Below are 21,043 nucleotides of genomic sequence, written 5' to 3'. Positions count from 1 at the left end.
CAGCGCACACTGTCTCTGTCTCAAAATAAGTAAACCTAAAAAAAAATAAAAAGAGTACATAACTTTAGAATGCCTAACAGTTTAAGAGCTAAATGGGCAAAAACAGACACAAAAAGAAATATTATTCTGACGGAACCTGACAAGTAATCAAAAATTCAAATAACTGGGTATCATTTATTATCAAACTGGCAAATGTAGAATATGATTTTAAAAATGAATACAGACAATGGTGTGGTAAAAATGGCATTTTCATAAATTATTAGCTATATAAATGTGGAAAACAAACAGGCAATCTTATCAGAACCTTACAAACAGGTATAATCTATGACACAATAATTCTAACTCTAGAGTTCTAGCCAAAGGAAATCAATCTAAACACAGAATAAAAGGGTTGGTGAAGCAAGATTCTTGTCATGCTTTAAATTACAACAGAAAAATAGCTAGGTAATGTGGGAATGGTTAGGAAAATTATGACATAAACATCATAGTTAAGAGTCATCCAGGGGCACCTGGATGGCTCAGTTGGTTAAGCATCCAACTTCGACTCAGGTCATGATCTCACAGTTCACGGGTTTGAGTCCCACATCGGGCTCTGTGCTGACAGCTCAGAGCCTGGAGCCTGCTTCAGATTCTGTCTCTCCCTCTCTCTCTCTGCCCCTACCCCGCTCACGCTCTGTCTCTCAAAAATAATAAACGTTAAAGAAAAAAAAAAAAAAAAAAGTCATCCAAAGAGAAGAGCCAAGAATAAAATCTGTATATTTGGCATTATTATAACGCATACTTACAGATTTTTCAAATGCCAAATATTTAAAAATGTTTATACATTTAAAATGTATTATTTTTAAATGCATCAATTATTAAATCAATCATTTAATTATTTATTATTCAAGGTAATCTAAAATTTGGTAATCCTATGACAGGGAAGCAGAGAATTTGAGTATCAAGAAGTATTCTTATAATCCTTCAGAAAGTATATGTAAAACATTTTGTTATAGTTCAGATGTATATTACTCTGTAGAAAGAATTCTTACATTTTATCAGAATCTCGAAGACCCAAAAAATGTAAAGAAGCACTAGTTTAGAAAAATCGGACATGCCTTCAAAGTGTCTTCCTGGACACCTGGTACACTATGCTAAGATTTACTATTTTAAAATCAAGCAACTCAGGGGCATCTGGGTGGCTCAGTCGGTCAAGCATCCAACTCTTGATTTCGACTCAGGTCATGATCTCACAGTAAGTGAGCCTCACATCCGGCTCGTGCTGACAGTGCAGAGCCTGATTGGGATTCTCTCTCTGCCCCCTCCCCTGCTCTCTCTCTGAAAAAAAAAATAAACTAAAAAACAAAAGTTAAAAACAAACAAACAACTCAAAGAGATCAGTTTACTCAGTTTTATTCAGCATGAATCCATGCTGTCATAGAGTATACAAACAGTTTATGCCCTAATTCCATATGCTAGTGTTATATAATGAGAAAAAACATCCCAACATACAATTGTCCCTGGATCTGTTTTTTACGAAGTCATCAGGTGACCTTAAATCATCTCTTTTTAAACCTGGTCAAAACTCCTTTCTTTTTAAAAATTTATTTATTTATTTGGGGAGGGGGTGTTATTTGGGGAGGAAGGGGGGGGAGAAGAGAGACAGAGACAGAGACAGAGACAGAGACAGAGAGAGAGAGAATGAGAATGAATGCCAAGCAGGCTCTGCACTGTGAGCAAGACAGGGGGCTCAATTCCACAGACCTAAGAGATCATCACCTGAGCTGAAACCAAGAGTCATATGTATAAATTAAATGACTGAGCCACCCAGGCCCTCCGGCCAAAAACTCCTTTGTGAATTATTAAACACAATTTTAATTTATTGCAAAAAAAAAAAAAAAAAAAGACAGAAATTCTCAAGAAGGTTATGCAGAACACTACACTATTTTATAAAATTAAAGAATTAGCATATGCAATTTGGCACAGGTACATCAGGAACAGTTTATAGGCTTTTTTACCTAGTTGTTTAAATAGAATATTTACGAGACATGAAGGTAAACAAGAGCACCTGAACTCCGGCGTCTTTTGTAGAAACTAACTGTGCTCAATTGTTTTTAATTTTTTATTATCATTTTTCTTTTTTAAGTTTATTTATTTTTGAGAGAGCAAGAGAGACAGAGACACCACACATGAGCAGTAGAGGGGCGGGGGGGGGGGAGGGAGGGAGGGGGAGAGAGAGAGAACCCCAACAGCCTCCATGTTGATAGTGTGGAGCCTGAAGGGGTTCAATCAAAGAACCATGAGATTGTGATCTGAGCCAAAATCAAGAGTCCAATGCTCAACTGACTGAGCCAAGTGCTCCTATTATTTTTCTTATTTTAGAGAGAGACAAGGTGTTAGAGTGGGGGAAAGGGACAGAGGGGAAGACAGAAGGAGAGAAAGAAGAGAGAGAGGAAGAGAAGAGAAGAGAAGAGAAGAGAAGAGAAGAGAAGAGAAGAGAAGAGAAGAGAAGAGAAGAGAAGAGAATCTTAAGCAGGCTCCACACCCAGCATGGTGCCAGATGCCACCAATGCTGGGATTCACGACCTGAGCCAGTATCAGAGTTGGACACTCAACCGACTGAGCCACCCAGGCTAATGATGGAATGGTAACTAGGCATCTATGTTTTTCTAGGTGAAAATGGCTTCGAAGCCCAAGTACCTAGACCATACTTACTCTGTTAAAAATTTAGAACTTGGACACTGAGTCAAGTTACCTGTAGGAAACTCAGATAAAATGAGACACGGAATTAGAGATGATGTGGAAACAAGAACAGACCACAGACAGAAAAGAGACCGTAGGACCCTCACCAAAGTTGGAATGGATGGTAGTCAGCCTGTGACTTTCTAGTTCCAGGTCCAACTCCCCACATATGTTGCAGGAATACCTACTGTACTGGCCTTACAGCCAACCCTATTTGTACTTTAGCTAGTTTCAGTCAACTTAATTTCTGACTAGGATAAAGTTTTTGATCTTAACTCTAACCCTGTTATCATTTATTTTCCTATGAATAAACCAAATTTCTCAAGTATGACTTGCCTTGCTTTAAACTACTGCCTAGCAATGTAATTTCCCTTTAAGTACAGATGTTAACAGAATCTTATCCTAGCAGATTATACCACAGAAGCATCTATCATCTAGGAGTGCCCAAGACACCAAACAAACATGAAAAAAACCTGATACTGGCAATCTGTATGTTGGTGAGATTATTAAGTTTACTTCCATGAACAATTTGAACTTAGCCACTGTGTATTGGCATTTCCAGTTTAGACTGGACTGCTGCCTTGAAAAGAGGAGGGAAGAAATAACTGTGAAAGAAAGTACACTGCCATTCTTCCACAGTCCTTAATAAACCCTGCTTAATAAAACTGCCTCTGAGCCTCGGAGTTGAAAGAAGGCAATGAAGAATGAGGCTGAACACGAAAGCACAAATACACGAAAAGCAAATAAAAAGAAAAATAATTTACTATCCCCTGAGAAAATGAGAAACAATACCAAACAAAACAGAATACGTATACATGGGTGTACTGGCAAGCAGGGGAGAGACACAAACACTACAATACAGAGAAGCCTAATAGGGAAAGTGAGAATCAGCAGAGGTGCAAAAAAGGGCAAAAAGATTTTTCTATAGAGACGGTTGCAAGATTGTTTTCCTTTTCCAAACGACACAAATGTCCACAAAAGAAAAAAAAAATTACGTGTTCATTTGAGTAACTAGGATACAAGTGCCAAGCAAAAACAAACATGTATTATATTAGATATATACAAAAGCAAATATTCAATGCTTCAGCAGAAATGTGAATTTTATCTTGGAGTCTTATAATCATATTGTTAATGTATGCTGGCAAACAACTTGTAGATTCAAGATTTGTTCTACAAACAAAGTAGTAAGTCCCACCAACATCTGCCAAGAATTTAAAGCTTAGTGTCTTTGTTCTAAGAAATGAGTCAGTTAACTTGATGACTCTATATAGACTCTATCTCAGGTGATGATGATGTGCTCAGTACTTAAGTTCTTGAAACCGAAAGGCCAGTCTGATTTTTTCTTCCTCCCTCATCTGTGTGTCATCACACCCAGTCAATCAAACCTCTCATATGTTACCAAAAGATCTGCCCCTTCTTCCTTCCTAGTACTACTCTCCTACTTCAGACCCTCATTATTACCTCTGGAACACTGCAAAAGCTTAAAAAGTGTCTAAGTAACTCTTGTCTCTTCTACACTCCCTCTCCCAATCTTCCTTTCACTATCCTTTAGATGGTAGACCTGAGTACATCCCTCCCCAAGTAAATCTAAAAACCCTTTATGGAAATAGAACTCAAACTCCTTAACAGGACACAGGAGGCCCTTGAGAATCTCTCAGCATTTTACATATCACACTCAAACTCCTAGCAATAGTGCCCTTCTCCCTCACCACTATACTACTCTCACTCCCTCACCCTCTCCCTCTCAACCCTCCCTATTTCCCACTTCAGAGCTTTTATGCTCCTCCAGTCTGTAAAATTAATAGCTACTGTCGCACTCCCTCCTCTTTCCTCTCCTCACAGCCAACACCCAGAGACTTCTCACTCTTCAAAATTCAGAGAAGCTACAATCTTTTCTAAGATATACCTTCCCTCTCTTCAGCACTGTTACACTACGCTAAGTAAACATTCTCTGTGTTCTCTAATCCTCGCACATACTACACTAACAATCATTGATGTGTACATATCTATCCTACCACGTAGGAGCTTTATGTATTCCTTATGCTTCCAGCAGTGCCTGATAACAGGGCATGCCATACATAAACGTTGGCCCAATGAATGGATAGATATATGGAATGTTTAGTTCCACTCTCTGAAACCTAGCTTTTTAAATGGTACTAATGAGGAATCCCCCAATCAGAGAGCATATTTAGTCCTTTCAAACTTTCCCACCAGATGCTAAATATATTGATCAACACTTCTCTTGACAGCTATTTCACCACTACTCCTTTCAAAAAAGACTGAAGGGAAGTCGGGCTAGCAATTTCTAAGTATTCCTCCACCTTTAAGCTTCTATAGTTAAATGACACCATGCTTTTATTTTGTTTTTTGTTTCTCTGTTTGGTCTATTATGGTCCTACCTATACTTACATTCATTTCTTCGTGGTCATCGATAAATAATGACTCTTCAAAAGCATATATATGGACAGAACACATGTATCATTTACCAACTATTCTCTGGAAATTGTAGCTTTCTAAAATAAATGCTTCCTGATGTGACATGATCTCGGGGTTGTAAGTTCAAACACCAGGTTGGGTGTAGAGATTACTTAAAAGTAAAATCTTTAGAGGCGCCTGGGTGGCTCAGTTGGTTAGGCGTCTGCCTCTTAATTTCAGCTCAGGTTATGATCCCATGGGATCAAGCCCCAAGTTAGGCTCAGTGCTGGGTGTAGAACCTGCCTGTGATTCTCTTTCTCTCTCTCAAAATAAACATATAAACGTATAAACAAACAAATAAATAAAATCTTTAAAAATAAAAAAATTAAAATTAAATTAATTTTAATTAATTTAAAACTCTGGGGGCGCCTGGGTGGCGCAGTCGGTTAAGCGTCCGACTTCAGCCAGGTCACGATCTCACGGTCTGTGAGTTCGAGCCCCACGTCAGGCTCTGGGCTGATGGCTCGGAGCCTGGAGCCTGTTTCCGATTCTGTGTCTCCCTCTCTCTCTGCCCCTCCCCCGTTCATGCTCTGTCTCTCTCTGTCCCAAAAATAAATAAACGTTGAAAAAAAAAAAAAATTAAAACTCTGAATACAAGCCTCTATCCCCGAAAACTTCAAAAACAGCTCAAAAAAATCTGTTTCTTCAAAACTATTACAATTCTTCACATTTCTTCAAAATTATTAAAAGGTAACTTAAAGGTGACATATGCCACTCATTATTTTATTAACAAAATGTATATGTCAGTGAAATGAGGAACTGATTGCTACAATATGAGAGGTCAAAAAATAAAAACAAGAATCTGGTGACAAAATAATAGAAAAACTGGCCATTATGTATTTAATGACATGTAGAAAACTTAACAACATAATAAGTCAACACGATGAGTTCTCTGAAATTTAGATACACTACACAGATATTCTAGAAAATTTCCTTTCCTATCACTCACAAAATTTCCTTCGTGGTTTTTTTTTTTTCCTTTCCTAAATCCCACTATGTTCCAGCCACACGGGATTATTTATTATTCTGTGAACTGCCTACCACCTTTCCTTTGCACTTACTATATTAGTTTATGTTACTTTCTCTGAGTGGAATTATCATATGATCCTTTTTTTCCACAGGTCAAATTCCTAGTTATTCTGCAAAGTCCCTATAATCCCTTTTTATGTTTTATTCAACTCCTTAGGCAAAGGTAATCCCTCCTTTCATTATGTTCCATAACACTCCACTCACATTTTTTATTATGACAGAAATCTCCCATTTTTCTAAAGTTTGTGTTATGCCACTTTGATTTGACAAAAGGCTTACATTAATAACTGTTTTTGCTAACTGAAAGAAATCCAAAAAGAATTTTTGCTTTTACGAAAAAAGGTGAAAAAGGAAAGCGATGTTCAGCATCTGCTTTGCCACGAAGCCGTCACAGTGTCAATGTGCACCCAGGGCAGCAAGAGCGGCGCTGCCCAGCTCCTTCCCCAGGAAGTACCCTGAGCATCCATCTCAGCAGCAGACCTCCAGAGCTTTGAACTATGTCTGGAAGCATCTGTGCTTTGTCTCGGTTTATTTCATGCATTTGTTAGCAAGATGGGTCCTAAGTTATCAGAAAAGCCTAAGAAAGGTTATTTTTTCAGACCGGGAACACTCAAAACCTTTTCCACATAGATTAATGGTAACTGCTTCCTCAGCTTTACACCAATTTCAGCTTACGAAAAGTTTCACAAGAATGCTTTCTACTTTTGGATAGCTGCAGAAACCTGTACTTACATATTATTATTTTTATACACTGTAATTACATTATTTACTCTTCTTTCTAATTGAGAGTGTCACATGAAGAAAAATCCTACATTTTATGCATCTTTGAATTCCCAGTGTCTAGCACAATGCTTGATATAAAGTAGGTCCACAGTATGAGCCCAGTATATTAATAAATGCTCTTCAATGCTCTTTACTACCATCCATTAAAAAGTGGTATCTTCCAAAACTCAACAATCCATTTTCCAATTGTTCCTATCATTTCAGAATTATATGCCTCATATTGGCCACACTGAATAATCATGAAGAGAGTATTATTAAGCTTTCAAGGTTAACTATACAAATCGACATCCATAAAAATCCAAGAAACATAAACAAGAGAGTTGACCCATGACCACCATAAGTTTGAACTGCGCCTAATTATATGTGTGATACAGTACAGTATTGTAAGTGTACTCTCCTGTGATTTTTTTTTTAATTTTTTTAATTTTTTACTTATTTAAATTCAAGTTTCTTAACATATAGTGTAGTACTGGTTTTAGGAGTAGAATTTAGTGATTCATCACTTACATATAACACCCAGTGATCATCCCAACAAGTGCCCTCCTTAATGTCCATCACCCATTTAGGCCAACCCCCACCTACCTCCCCTTCAGCAACCCTCGGGATGATTTTCTTAAGAATATTTTCTTTTCTCTACATTACTTTACTATAAGAATACAGTATCTAATACATATACAAAATATGTATTTATTCACTTTATTTTTTTAGTAAGGTCAACAGTAGACTATCAGTAATTAAGTTTTGGGGGGAATCAAAAGTTATACATGGATTTTCAACTGTGCAAGGAGTCAGCACCCATAACCCCTGCATTGTTCAAGGGTCAACTGTATAGCACCCCCATACAAGGAAAACTACAAAAAACAAAAAACAACTTGATGGAAAGAGACACCAAGTTTCTAGAAGTAAATATTCAATATTATAAAAAGACCAATTCTTCTAGGGGCGCCTGGGTGGCTCAGTTAAGCATCCGACTTCGGCTCAGGTCATGATCTCGCAGTTTGTGAGTTCAAGCCCCGCGTCGGGCTCTGTGCTGACAGCTCAGAGCCTGGATCCTGCTTCGGATTCTGTGTCTCCCTCTCCCTCTGCCCCTCCCCTGCTCACACTCTGACTCTGTCTTTCAATAATAAATAAACATTAAAAAAAAAAATCAATTCTTCCTCAAAATAGTATTTCATTGTAATACTAATATAATCACAATTGTATTTTGTTAGTCCTAATGTTAATCTGGAAAAAGAAATCCATAACAATACTTGTTCTACCATGTACTATGGTGTATATAAAGCCATAATAATTTAGAATAGGTTTTAGGAAAAGAATAGACAGATGCAACAATGGAACAGAAAAAAAGTGTTCACAACATCCAAGAATTTAATAATGATTCAAACAGTATTTCATTTCTTTCTTTCTTTCTTTTTTTTTTTTAAAGTAACCTCTACGCCCAATGTGGGGCTCAAACTCACAACCCTGAGATCAAGAGTCTCAGGCTCTTCTGACTGAGCCAGCCAGGTGGCCCAAAACAGTATTTCAAATCACTGTGTAAAACATAGATCATTCACTAGTGTTGAAAACTGGACTATGTGGTAGGGGAGAAGTTAGACACATACCTCACCATATTATAAAATGAACTCTAAATGGATAAAAGATTTATACCTAAATAATTCTTCCTTCTTCCCTCCCTCTCTTACTCCTTGAATACATTAGTCTTAAAGCCTTAAGGTGGGTCCAAGCACGGCAGCATCCATGCCAGGGAAGGGAGAAGTCCAACACAGGTGTCAAAGCCCCAGCAGAGCTGGCTCCCATCGGGGTTTTGGAGGTAGAGGGGAAGGCAGTGCCACACCCTGAGCAAGGTGATGAGACCAACTATTTGAGGGATGAGGGAAGAGTGGTGGCCTGGAGCTGAGTGTCAAATACCACAACTAATACAAAGGGTAGCCAATGCAGGGAAGCAACAGCAACCCAGAGTGATGTGTGGAATCCAAACCAGGTTAGGGTGGTCATTGCATTAGGGGATGGGAGCAACGTTAATACAAGAGAGATTGATCAAATAAGCAAACACATTGAGGATAATGGGAGTCAGATTTCTCACTGTTGGCGTGAGAGTCATAAACATAAAAAAGTTTATGTTTATGTTAAATTTGTGTTCGTAAACTTGGAAAATCCTGCATTGCTGGATTGGATTTGGAGAAATTACTAAGAGTTTATGGTTCTCTATATATACAGAAATACATATGTGTATAATGTATACCCATACACTGAATCGGAAGTATCACTGTGACTTAACAGTCTTCAATATATAGAGATATCATTGAAAAAATACAGATGTGCACGTGCATATATCTCTGTATCTATATATACACATATATTTCCGGAGAGGGCCAGGGAATAGCAATATCCCAATAACAACAAGCACACTTAGTGCCCACTTTGGTTTCTAAAAGGAATCAATACTCCTTGGATAAATGGTGATGATTCATGGCTAGCTGGGTCAAAAATGACCCAAGATGAGCCTGAACATACTGTAGTGTCAAAACTAAAGAGCTCACAACCTTATTAAAACACAAAGCCAGTCTGAAGGGAGTCCCAGCAGACAAACCTGAGACAAAATGATCATTAAAATAAATGGCAGTAATAGGGAATGACCCATTAAAATAAAATAGTTAACACAGAAGTCCATGTTAGTCCACACTTATATAAATGGGGACTGGAACAAGTTATTCCTTTAAGTGAACTACCAACTAAAAAAAAAAAAATAAAAGTGGAGTGTCAACCGATGAATGTAAAACAAATGATGGAAACAGAAAACCACTACTTGCTATCAATTACAGTAATAAACTAATTAAGCCAAGAAACAACAATGGATGCTAAAATCAGTGGGTTAAAGGCACAAGGAACAAGATATTTACAGACAAAGCACTTCCTCCAAAATGCTTATTTATTACAAAGGGAAAGAAGATTAACTTCCCAGTGAAGAAACCTTACAGATACCACCTTAACCAAGTGATCAAGGTAACATCAAGTAATGGGAAAATCATGTACCACCTGACAGGATGCAATCACAGCATCACTTCTGTGACATTCCTGCCAAAATACAAGATCTAAAACTTAATCATGAGGAAACATCAGAAAAAGCCAAATCGTGGAATATTCTACAAAATAACTGGCCTGTAATCTTCAGAAGTATCAAAGTTATGAAAGTTAAGGAAAACTGAGTTACTATTTGAGATTACAAGACAAAATGCAATCTGTGATCCTTTTGCTATGAACGGCTTAACTGGGGAAATGGAAACATGAATGAAAATTAGGGAAATGATGAAGTCTGTGGATTAGACAGTAATAATGCATGAATTCTGATGGCTGTATTCTGGTCATGCAGGAGAAAGTACTTTCTTACAGGAAATGCATGTTAAAGCATCTGGGGTCTGAGTATATAATGATAAATAACTCTGAAATGGTTTAGGAGAGGAAGAGCTCTTTACACTATTAATGCAACCTTTAAGTTCGAAGTTACTTGAAAATTGAAAGGAAAACCAAGTATTTAAAAACATGAACTTAGGTGCACTTGTGTGGCTTGGTTAAAAGGCCACTTCGGCTCAAGTCATGATCTCACAGTTTGAGTTTGGGCTCTGCGTGGGGCTCTGTGCTGACAGCTCAGAGCCTAGAGGCTGCTTCAGGTTCTGTGTCTCCCTCCCTCTCTCTCTCTCTCTCTCTCTCACTGCCCTTCCCTCACTTGTGGGGGTGCGCGCATGCTGGCGCTCTCTCTCTCAAAAATGAATAAACATTTTTTTAAAAAAACACGAACTTGAAAGCACTAAAAAAAAGTCTTATACAGTAACATACAGATTTTCTTTGGAAGTATCTGAGTGGCTCAGTCGGTTAAGCATCTGACTTCAGCTCACGTTATGATCTCGCAGTCTGTGAGTTCGAGCCCTACGTTGGGCCCTGTGCTGACAGCTCAGAGCCTGGAGCCTGCTTCGGATTCTGTGTCTCCCTCTCTCTGCCCCTCCCCTGCTCATGCTGTGTCTCTTTCTCTCAAAAATAAATAATTTTTTTTTTTTTAAAAAGAAAGATTTTCTTTGTATGGTGTCAAAAGCAGAAACAATAGAAGATATTGTGTAAATTATATAAAAATGTTAAACTTCTCAACTAGAAAAAACCCGCTAGAGTACCGACAGTAATTTTAAAAAACTGAAGACATAATGAAAGTTAAAAAGCAAATGTTGAATTATGGGCAAAAGCATACACAGCAAGTACATAAGACAAATGAAAGAAACCTCTAATATAAAAAACACTTTGGAGGCACCTAGGTGGCTCAGTCAGCGTCTGACTACTGATTTCTGCTCAGGTTATGATCTCACGATTCATGAGTTCCAGCCCCATGTCTGGCTCTCCACTGACAGCGGAGAGCCTGCTTGAGGTTGTCAGTCTCCCTTTCCCTCTCCCTCTCTCACAAAAATAAACAAACATTAAAAAAAAAAACAAAAAACACTTTGTTAGAAAATAAATAAAAACAGGGCTCCTGGGTGGCTCTGTCAGTTAAGTGCCTGACTTCGACTCAGGTCATGATCTCACGGTTCCTGAGTTTGAGACCCACGTCGGGCTCTGCACTGACAGTGCAGAACCTGCTGGGGATTCTCTCTCTCCCTCTCTCTGCCCCTGTCCCAGCCTCTCTCTCTCAAAATAAATAAATAAACTTTAAAAAAATAAATAAAGCTCTACGGAAGAGAGATTTTAAAAGAAAAAATAGAAGTGCCTGGGTGGCTGAGTCAGTTCAGCGTCCAACTTTGGCTCAGGTCAAGATTTCATGGTTCGTGGGTTCGAGCACCACTTTAGGCTCTGTGCTGACAGCTCAGAGCCTGGAGCCTGCTTCTGATTCTGGGTCTCCCTCTCTCTGCCCCTCCCCTGCTTGCTCGCGCATGTGCTGCACACTCTCCCTCTCAAAAATAAGTAAAACAGTAAAAAAAAGAAGGAAAAAGAAAAAAGAAAAACATTACAATATTAAAACAAACAAAGAGCTTTTCAAGGTCAACAAACATGAAACGCTTTTTTTAAAAACTGTAGGGGCGCCTGGGTGGCTCAGTTAAACGGCCGACTTTGGCTCAGGTCATGATCTCGCGGTCCGTGGGTTCGAGCCCCGCCGTCGGGCTCTGTGCTAACAGCTCGGAGCCTGGAGCCTGTTTTGAATTCTGTTTCTCCTTCTCTCTGACCCTCCCCCGATCATGCTCTGTCTCTCTCTGTCTCAAAAATAAATAAACGTTTAAAAAAAATTTTTTTTTTAAAGTGTAAAATATTTAACCTTACTGTTTACTCAGAAAAAAATCAGACACTAATATTTTTCACTAAAAAGAATAGCGAAGATTTTTTTAATGGTAATATATAGTGCACTTACCAGGATATAAGGTTATTAGCACTGTCACCTATTACTCATGTAGCATAAATTAGAAACTGCATTCCACAGTACAATTTCATACAATATATTTATGGAAGCTTCCAAAACATTCGCACCCCTTTACACAGAGATTCTGTTGCTACGTACAAGCCAAAGCCAAAGCCAAACCCAATCAAGGCCCTTCAACAGTTAGGCATTCCTTAACCAGTTTATCAAAACTAATAATACTGTATATTACATGCTAACTATCCACTAAAAATAATGTCAAAAACGTAACTGATTGATACAAGAAGATGTTCAGGGTTGATAAATTTCAAAAACAAACAAACCAGTATAAGCAATATAATCCAATTTTAATAAATATATATTACATATAAAAATGTACACACACACAAAAATCTAAAAGGATCAGAAAAGAGAAGATTAGGATGACTTCTGTCTTGCACTTTTCTATTTGTTTCCTGTATTTTTAAATTTTAAAAATAAATATTAATAACCTATATTGTAAAATGTTTAACACAAAAATATTTGTGTTAGAACTGGTGGTAGTGATAATTTCTCCCCACAAATGAAATAAAGTAACAGTACCTTAAATTAATGGTGACACCATACCTAAAGACACATTGGGTGAAAGAAAAATCATCTAACATACAAAAAGAGAATGAAGCAATAATATATATATGTACTATAAATCAAGAAAAAGATATGGGGGAGCAAAGCAAAGAAAATATTAACTAAGTTGCTAAGAAAAAGCTAACAACAAAAATCCTATCTTGGGGATAGAAAAAAACTGGGGAAAGGAAAAGAAGCACGTAGTATTCTGTAATAGGGTTATTTTTCAAGAAAGGATGTATGGTATCAAAACAAATGTTATACCAAATAATGATTAATTTGAATTTAATAGAACCTTTATGTTTGAAAGAACCTAAAAAGCCAGTAATTCTTAAAGGACAAATCTATATAAGGATGGAAATGTCACATAAACGTTAAAATGCTAAATACCTAGGTGAGTATAAAAGGTAATATATTTTTGTTTGTGTTGTACTCCTGTGACTTTACAACATATTTTAATAAATGTAGTTTACCATTTAGTAATTATCCTTTTTTCAAATCTCTCTGGAATCTGGAGGCCTATGATTTAAATTTTTTTAATGAAAGCCTATAATAAAACAAAATACAAAAAAAAATCCTTTTACATTTCCCAGTTTTAGAAAAAGTTGTATTTAAACATCAATAAAATAACATCCACTGTACCTTATTGTAACGATCATGTGGAACAGACTGTAAAACAATTGGTTCCATTGTAGAAACATTGGCAAACTGTACCTCTGGAATATACAGGGCACAAACCACATGAGCCCAACCTAAAAATAAATAAAAATAATGTCATTTTCCAGTTTTCAATAAAACTTTTTCAAAGATAAACAAAATCATTAACTTCCTAAAGAGATCCCTTCAAAGCCTAGTTAAGCAAAAGTACAACAAAAAGATGAACAAATTCTCATTACTGACTATAAATAGTCAAACCACTACTGATAAAGCACTCCATCATTTCTCCAGCACATCAGCACAAACAAAAGAACATTCTCAAAATGCAAATGCTAGCACGGACACTTCTTATAAGAGCACACTAAATGATTTGAATCAACACTACTTCTGAGAACCACTATGAGAAAATAAGAAAGCTTTAGAGGCGCCTGGGTGGCTCAGTCAGTTAAGTGTACGACTCTGGCTCAGGGCATGATCTCACAGTGTGTGGATTCAAGCCCTCCATCGGGCTCTGCGCTGACAGTGTGGACCCAGTTTAGGATTCTCTCTGCCTCCCACCGCCACTCACACTTATTCTCTTTCTCAAAATAAATAAACTTTAAATTAAAAAGTAAGAAGCTTTATAGTTGAATACCTAAAATTAAAATTTTAATCTTAAAAGTCAATTATTAAAATTTTAACTTTTATATTAATATTGATACTTTAAATACTAGTACTAACATTCACTATTTTACTGTTTCAATATTTAACTTAAAATATTTTAGCAATTAATAAATATTAATGTTTTGGGGCACCAGGTGGCTTGAGTGAGTTAAGCATCCAACTCTTGGTTTCAGCTCAGGTCATCATCTCATAGTTCATGACTTCGAGCCCCACATCGGACTCTGGGCTGACAGCACGGAGCCTGCCTGGGATTCACTCTCTCCCTCTCTCTCTGCCCCCTCCCCTGCTTGCTCTCTCAAAATAAATAAAACAATTTTTTAAATAATAATAAACAAATGAGTATCAATGTTTTAGTTTTTGAAATGTGGCTGAAACTATCAAAGAACTGTGATAATGAGGAAATACTGAGCCAAAATTGGAAAATAATGAAAGTCCAAGGAGGTGAGTACAGCTTTTGGCCACTTTTGCCCCCCCACTGCCTATTTCACAGAAAGCAGGTAAAAAGGGTAAAAGGTGGTTTTGACAAACTCAGAAGGCTGGAAGTACAGGGATCTATGTCCACAGACAACTGAAGGAGAAGGGGAAGGAGTAAGCCCCTCCCTTCCTTCCAGCTGAGACACTGAAGGCTGCAAGCCAGAATAATCCAAGTACACAGGCCCTCAAAGAGACTGCACCTAGGCTTTAAGTTCATCTCAAACTCTGAAACTGGACTCATGTTATACTAAATTACAAGTGCCCCCAGGCACCAGACAGAAGCAAATTATACATCCTCTCTGGAGGAAAACAATGTAATCTTGACTACAAATAACTTCTACTACTATTGGTTCATTATCATTTTCAGCACAATAAAAAGTACCAAACACATGAAAGACACAACATAAATGAAAACCAGCAGAAACAAGAAAGTCAAACCAGATCTATACTTTGGAGTTTTAGCCACAGACATTAAAATAAGTATACTTATTATGCTCAAATACAACACAAAGTTGAAAATTTTTTCAAAGAACTGAAAACTATAATAATAAATAAAAAATTCTAGAAGTAAAAACAAAAATTTGTTCAAAATCAATGGATGGGATCAACAACGGTTTAGACATAGATGAAAACAGAATTAGAAGGCAACAACAAAATAGGTCAGAAGAAAATGTCCAGAATGTTAGCACAAAACACAAAAGTGTGAAAAATACAGTAACAGGACAAGAAGCATGAAGAATATAATCAGCAGGTCTCACACACATGTAATTAGAATCCCAGAGAAATGTGAGAGACAAAGTAGCACAAAAGCAAAATTTCAAATGATAATACCTAAAAACTTTCCAGAACAGAACACAGCAAATCATGGACAGAAGAAACACAGTAAATCTCAGAATAAATAAAAACAAATCCATACCTAGGCCAATTAGTAAACCTATAGAAAACCAAAAGAAAGAGATAAAAATCTTCATACAACCAAAAGGCAAGTTACCATCAAAAGAACAACTGGATATCAGAGTAGCTAAAATGAACAAATCGGGAGACTATAGATGCTGGACAGGATGTGGAGAAACGGGAACCCTCTTGCACTGTTGGTGGGAATACAAACTGGCGTAGCCACTCTGGAAAAATTTTTTGGAGGTTCCTCAAAAAAATTAAAAATAGATCTACCCTATGACCCAGCAATAGCACTGCTAGGAATTTACCCAAGGGACACAGGAGTGCTAACGCGTAGGGGCACTCGTACCCCAATGTTTATAGCAGCACTTTCAACAATAGCCAAATTATGGAAAGAGCCTAATTGTCCATCAGTTGATAAATGGATAAAGAAGTTGTGGTTTATATATACACTGGAATACTACTTGGCAATGAGAAAGAATGAAATATGGCCTTTTGTAGCAACGTGGATGGAACTGGAGAGTGTGATGCTAAGTGAAAGAAGTCATACAGAGAAAGACAGATACCATATGGTTTCATTCTTATGTGGATCCTGAGAAACTTACCAGAAGACCATGGGGGGTGGGGGGGGGGGGAGGGGAAAAAAAGAAAAAGGTTAGAGTGGGAAAGAGCCAAAGCATAAGAGACTCTTAAAAACTGAGAACAAACTGAGGGTTGATGGGGGGTGGCAAAGAGGGGAGGGTGGGTGATGGGTATTGAGGAGGGCACCTTTTCGGAAGAGCACTGGGTATTGTATGCAAACCAATCTGACAATAAATTTTGTGTTTAAATAAATAAACAAACAAACAAACGAACAACTGGATAAATAAAGTCCAAAACTATCTTTAAACAGATTTCAATTAAAGGGAACACTAAGTAATTTTCCTCAGGCAATGGAAAAATGAGCCAAGAAGAAAGGTCCAAGATGAAGTAAAAAAATGATAAGCATATAGGTACTTTTAATGGCTACTGACTAGATAAAACAACAATATTCTCTTCCAGTGAAAATACATGACTGCTTACATCACAAGTTAAAAGTTTATCTGGTAAAGTTTTCAGTGTATATAAATTTAACACATATTAAAACTACAGTAAAGACTGGAGAAGAAGGTAAAAGAGATCTATATGGTTTCAGCGTTTTTACATTTTGTGTGAAGCAGTACACAGAGTAGTCTAAAATTATTAGTATGAGAACCGTAATCCCAAGAGCAACTACTATATACACAAATACGGCCAAAAAGATAATTTAATGCAATTAATTAAATTTAAATGCAACGCTAAGTGCATTATTAAACTGATTAAATGCAATGCTAAAAAATATTCAAATAATCACAAAGAAGGGGGAAAAAAGGGAAGAAAGGAATAAAGTAAAAATCAAAGTTAAAGAATAGGTGGCACCTGGCTGTCTAGGTCAGAAGAGCATGAGGCTCTTGATCTCAGGGTCATGAGTTCAAGCCCCATGTTGGGTGTAGAGATACAAAAAATAAACTTTTTTTAAAAAAAGAAAAAAATAGCAGACTTCTTCTGGTCAAGATGGAGAAACAGGGACCATATTTGGCTTCTTGCATGCACAATACATATTTCCCATGGCAAAAAAAGAATAAAAAGATAAAATAATTGAGACAATGGTTTTCAAGACGCTGTGTATCAGATAACAACGACAGTAATCCCAAAGAAACAATAAACAAATGAGATGAGCTCTCAGTTTGCCCAGTTTAACATCTTGAGAATTCTTCCAGGCCAAAGCACAGGGAGAGAAACTAAGGCCAAGCCCAGAACACTCCCAAAGTTCACATCAGGTAAGACCAAGGCAGCTAAAACTGTAAGGACAAAGCACCAGAAATGAAAACTCTTTACAGAGAGAACAAATGCTCACAGAGAGATACAGAGAACACCATTTGAATATTAAAGGACTGAACATATGAGAGAAGAAATTACCTGAGGTTGAAAAAAGAACCATCCAAAAAGAAGTAAAGGAAACTGTATCCAGCAGACAGGAAGAGCTAGGAACATTGCCTGGTCTCCTTAGCCAGACTGAAAAAACCTCAACTCTCAGGACATTGGGTAACTGAATACTCAGAAAGATCTTGCCTCCATAGTGGGAAATAATTACCCCTAGACCAAGTACTGCTCCTAATAAATCATAAGAGCAGGACCTGACAGGATCTAACTATTTCTAAGGAACCTAACTTCAGAACAAACCTGAAGAAGATATAAAGGAAGGCAAAATTCCCAGACTTCCATCAGCCACAATAGTGGAGTAGGAAGCTCCAAGAGTACCTTCCACCATGGAAATATCACAAAATCACGCAGGAACCGTCAGAACCAATTTTGTTAGCACTCTGGAAAAGAGAATGAAAGGTTTGCAGCAACCAAACACTAAATCAAGAAAAGGGCAACTTAAAAATGGCAGGAAAGCTCTGGGCATTTTTCCTTTCCTATAACCCATGCCCACCCTACGTTTAGCAGAGGTCTTGAAGACAGCACTGAGTTTGAGTTTTCAATGCGGAACCCTAGTTCTTTCTCCATTCCAAAAGTTCAGAAAGTTAAGTACAGACACAAAAGATACAAAAAAGATCCACAGTAAACAACTGTTTAAACAAAAATACCGGGGAATTTGTTGTGGAGTTTATAACAAAAATAAATGCATGACAACAATTGCATAAAGGCCAAAAAAAAGAGAAATGGAATTAAATTATTTTGAGGATCTTATACTATATGAGTAGTAGTATAATAATAACACTTGATGGTAAACTCTACTGAGACAAAGATGTAAACTTTAAGCCCTAAGACAATGACTAACGTAACACAACAAAATTCATGGCTAATAACACAACAAAGTAGACAAGATGGAATCATAAACATTTCAAAAGAAGGCCAGAAAAGAAAAAAAGAGAACAAAAACAAAAGGAGCAAATAAAAAACAAGTATCAGGGCACCCAGCTGGCTCACTCAGCAGAGCATGCAACTCTTGTTCCAACCCCACACTGGGTGTAGACATTACTTAAAAATATAAAATCTTGGGGTGCCTGGGTGGCTCAGTCAGTTAAGCAGCCGACTTCAGCTCAGGTCATGATCTCGCGGTCCGTGAGTTCGAGCCCCGTGTCGGGCTCTGTGCTGACAGCTCAGAGCCTGGAGCCTGCTTCAGATTCTGTGTCTCCCTCTCTCTGACCCTCCCCCATTCATGCTCTGTCTCTCTCTGTCTCAAAAATAAATGAACATTGGGGCGCCTGGGTGGCTCAGTCGGTTGAGCATCCGACTTCGGCTCAGGTCATGATCTCGCGGTCCGTGAGTTCAAGCCCCGCGTCAGGCTCTGTGCTGACCGCGCAGAGCCTGGAGCCTGTTTCAGATTCTGTGTCTCCCTCTCTCTCTGACCCTCCCCCATTCATGCTCTGTCTCTCTCAGTCTCAAAAATAAACATTAAAAAAAAATTTTTTTAATAAAAAATAAAAATAAACATTAAAAAAATAAATAAATAAAATAAAATCTTTAAAAAATAAACAAAAAAACAAGTATCAAGATGGTAGACCCAAATCTAACCATATCATTAGTCACACTAAATGTAAATTAACCAACCACCCCAATTAAAAAGCACAAATTGTTGGAATGAAAATAACAAGTGGTCAATAAGCACATGAAAAGATACTAGTCATTAGAGAAATGAAAATCAAAAACAAACTGAAATACCCTTCATATCCACCAGGATGGCTAAAACCAAAAAGACAAACATTAGCAAGTATTGACAAGGATGTGGAAAAATTGGACAACTAATGCACTACAAGTAGAAATGTAAAATGGTACCTCCACTTTGGAAAACAGACCAGCAATTTCTCAAAAGGATAACAGTTAACATGTGACCCAGGAAATACACTCCCAAGAATAATCCAAAAAATTAAAACATATTTCTGCAAAAAAATTGTAAATGCATGTTCACAGCAGTATTATTCGTTCACAGCAGTATTCAAAATAATCAAGTGAAAACAACCCAAATATCCATCAACTTTTGAATGGTTAAGGAAAACATGGTATATCCATACACTGGAATATCAATTGGCAATTAAGTGAATTACTTAGACATGCTGCAACATGGGTGAATGTGGGAAATAGTGTGCTAGGTTAAAGAATCCAGTCACAAAAGACCACATATTTTATGACTCTAGCTATATGAAATATCTAGAACAGGGCAAATGGACACAGAATAGGTTAATTATTGCCTCGGGTGGAGGTGTTGAAGGGAAATAGGAAGTGAATGCTAATAATGGTGACAGTGTATCTTATGAAAATGTTCTAAAGTCGACTGTGATGATGGTCACACAAGTCTTTGAATATTTTTAAAACCAATGAATTGTGTGCTTTAAATCAATCAATTGTATGATATGTAAAGGTATTATATCTAAACAACTAACAATAAGAAAAAATTCAATTTTTTAAATGGGCATCTGATTTGAACACACACATCACCAAAGAAGATACAAGAATGTCAAATAACCACGTGAAAAAGGGCTGAAATTTTCTACTCATTACCAAATTGAAAATTAAAAGCAGAAGGATACCACTACATAACTATTAGAATGGCAAAAACTAAAGAGTGATCATACCAAGTGTTGAAGAGGATGTAGAGCAACTGGAACTCTCATACGCAGCTGGTGGGAATGTAAAATGTTACAACCACTTTAGAAAATAGTTTGTCAGTTCCTTGAAGAATTAAACATGTGAAGTGAAATAAGTCAGAGAAAGATAAATACCATATGATTCCACTCATATGTGGAATTTAAGAAACAAACAGACACAGGGGACGAGGGGGAAAAGAGAGAGAAGCAAACCATAAGAGACTTTTTTTTTTTTTTAATATTTGCTTGGGTTTTTTTGAGAGAGACAGAGAGACAGAGAGAGAGAGAGAGAGTGAGAGAGAGAGAGAGAGAGAGAGCGCGAGCATGAGCGGGGTAGGAACAGAGAGCGAGTGAGCGAGTGAGATACCGAGGATTCAAAGCGGGCTCTGCACTGACAGGAGAGAGCTCAATGTGGGTCTCAGACTCACGAACCATGAGATCACCTGAGCCGAAGTCTGACACTTACCCCTACCGGAATGAGCCACCCAGGCACCCCAAGAGAGTCTTAACTATAGAAAACAAACTGAGGGTTGATGGAGGGAGGGAGGTGGGGGGGATGGGCTAAATGGGTAGGTGGTGGGTATTATCATGGTGATGAGCACTGGGTGTTATATGAAAGTGATGAATCATTAAGTTCTACATCTGAAACCAATTTTACCATATATGTTAACTAACTAGAATTTAAATTAGAACTTGA

At 37.5% G+C, this 21,043-nt stretch overlaps 1 protein-coding gene across 10 annotated transcripts in view; it reads right to left on the bottom strand.

Moving 5' to 3' along the window:
• Positions 1-21,043, bottom strand: part of MLLT10 (MLLT10 histone lysine methyltransferase DOT1L cofactor) — a 240,055-nt gene that overhangs the window by 139,644 nt on the left and 79,368 nt on the right. For all 10 annotated transcript variants that reach the window (XM_047066600.1, XM_047066599.1, XM_047066598.1 and 7 more), the window contains one exon: positions 13,649-13,758. In XM_047066600.1, the coding sequence (XP_046922556.1) occupies positions 13,649-13,758 (110 nt within the window). The remainder of the gene's footprint in view (positions 1-13,648; positions 13,759-21,043) is intronic.

Source organism: Lynx rufus, unplaced genomic scaffold (assembly GCF_022079265.1).
Source record: "Lynx rufus isolate CCGP_SWC_20201006 ecotype Redwood Valley unplaced genomic scaffold, mLynRuf1.p SCAF_7, whole genome shotgun sequence".
NCBI lineage: Eukaryota > Metazoa > Chordata > Mammalia > Carnivora > Felidae > Lynx > Lynx rufus.
Note: the sequence above shows the minus strand (reverse complement) of the source record. Positions and strands in the feature narration are given on the sequence as shown.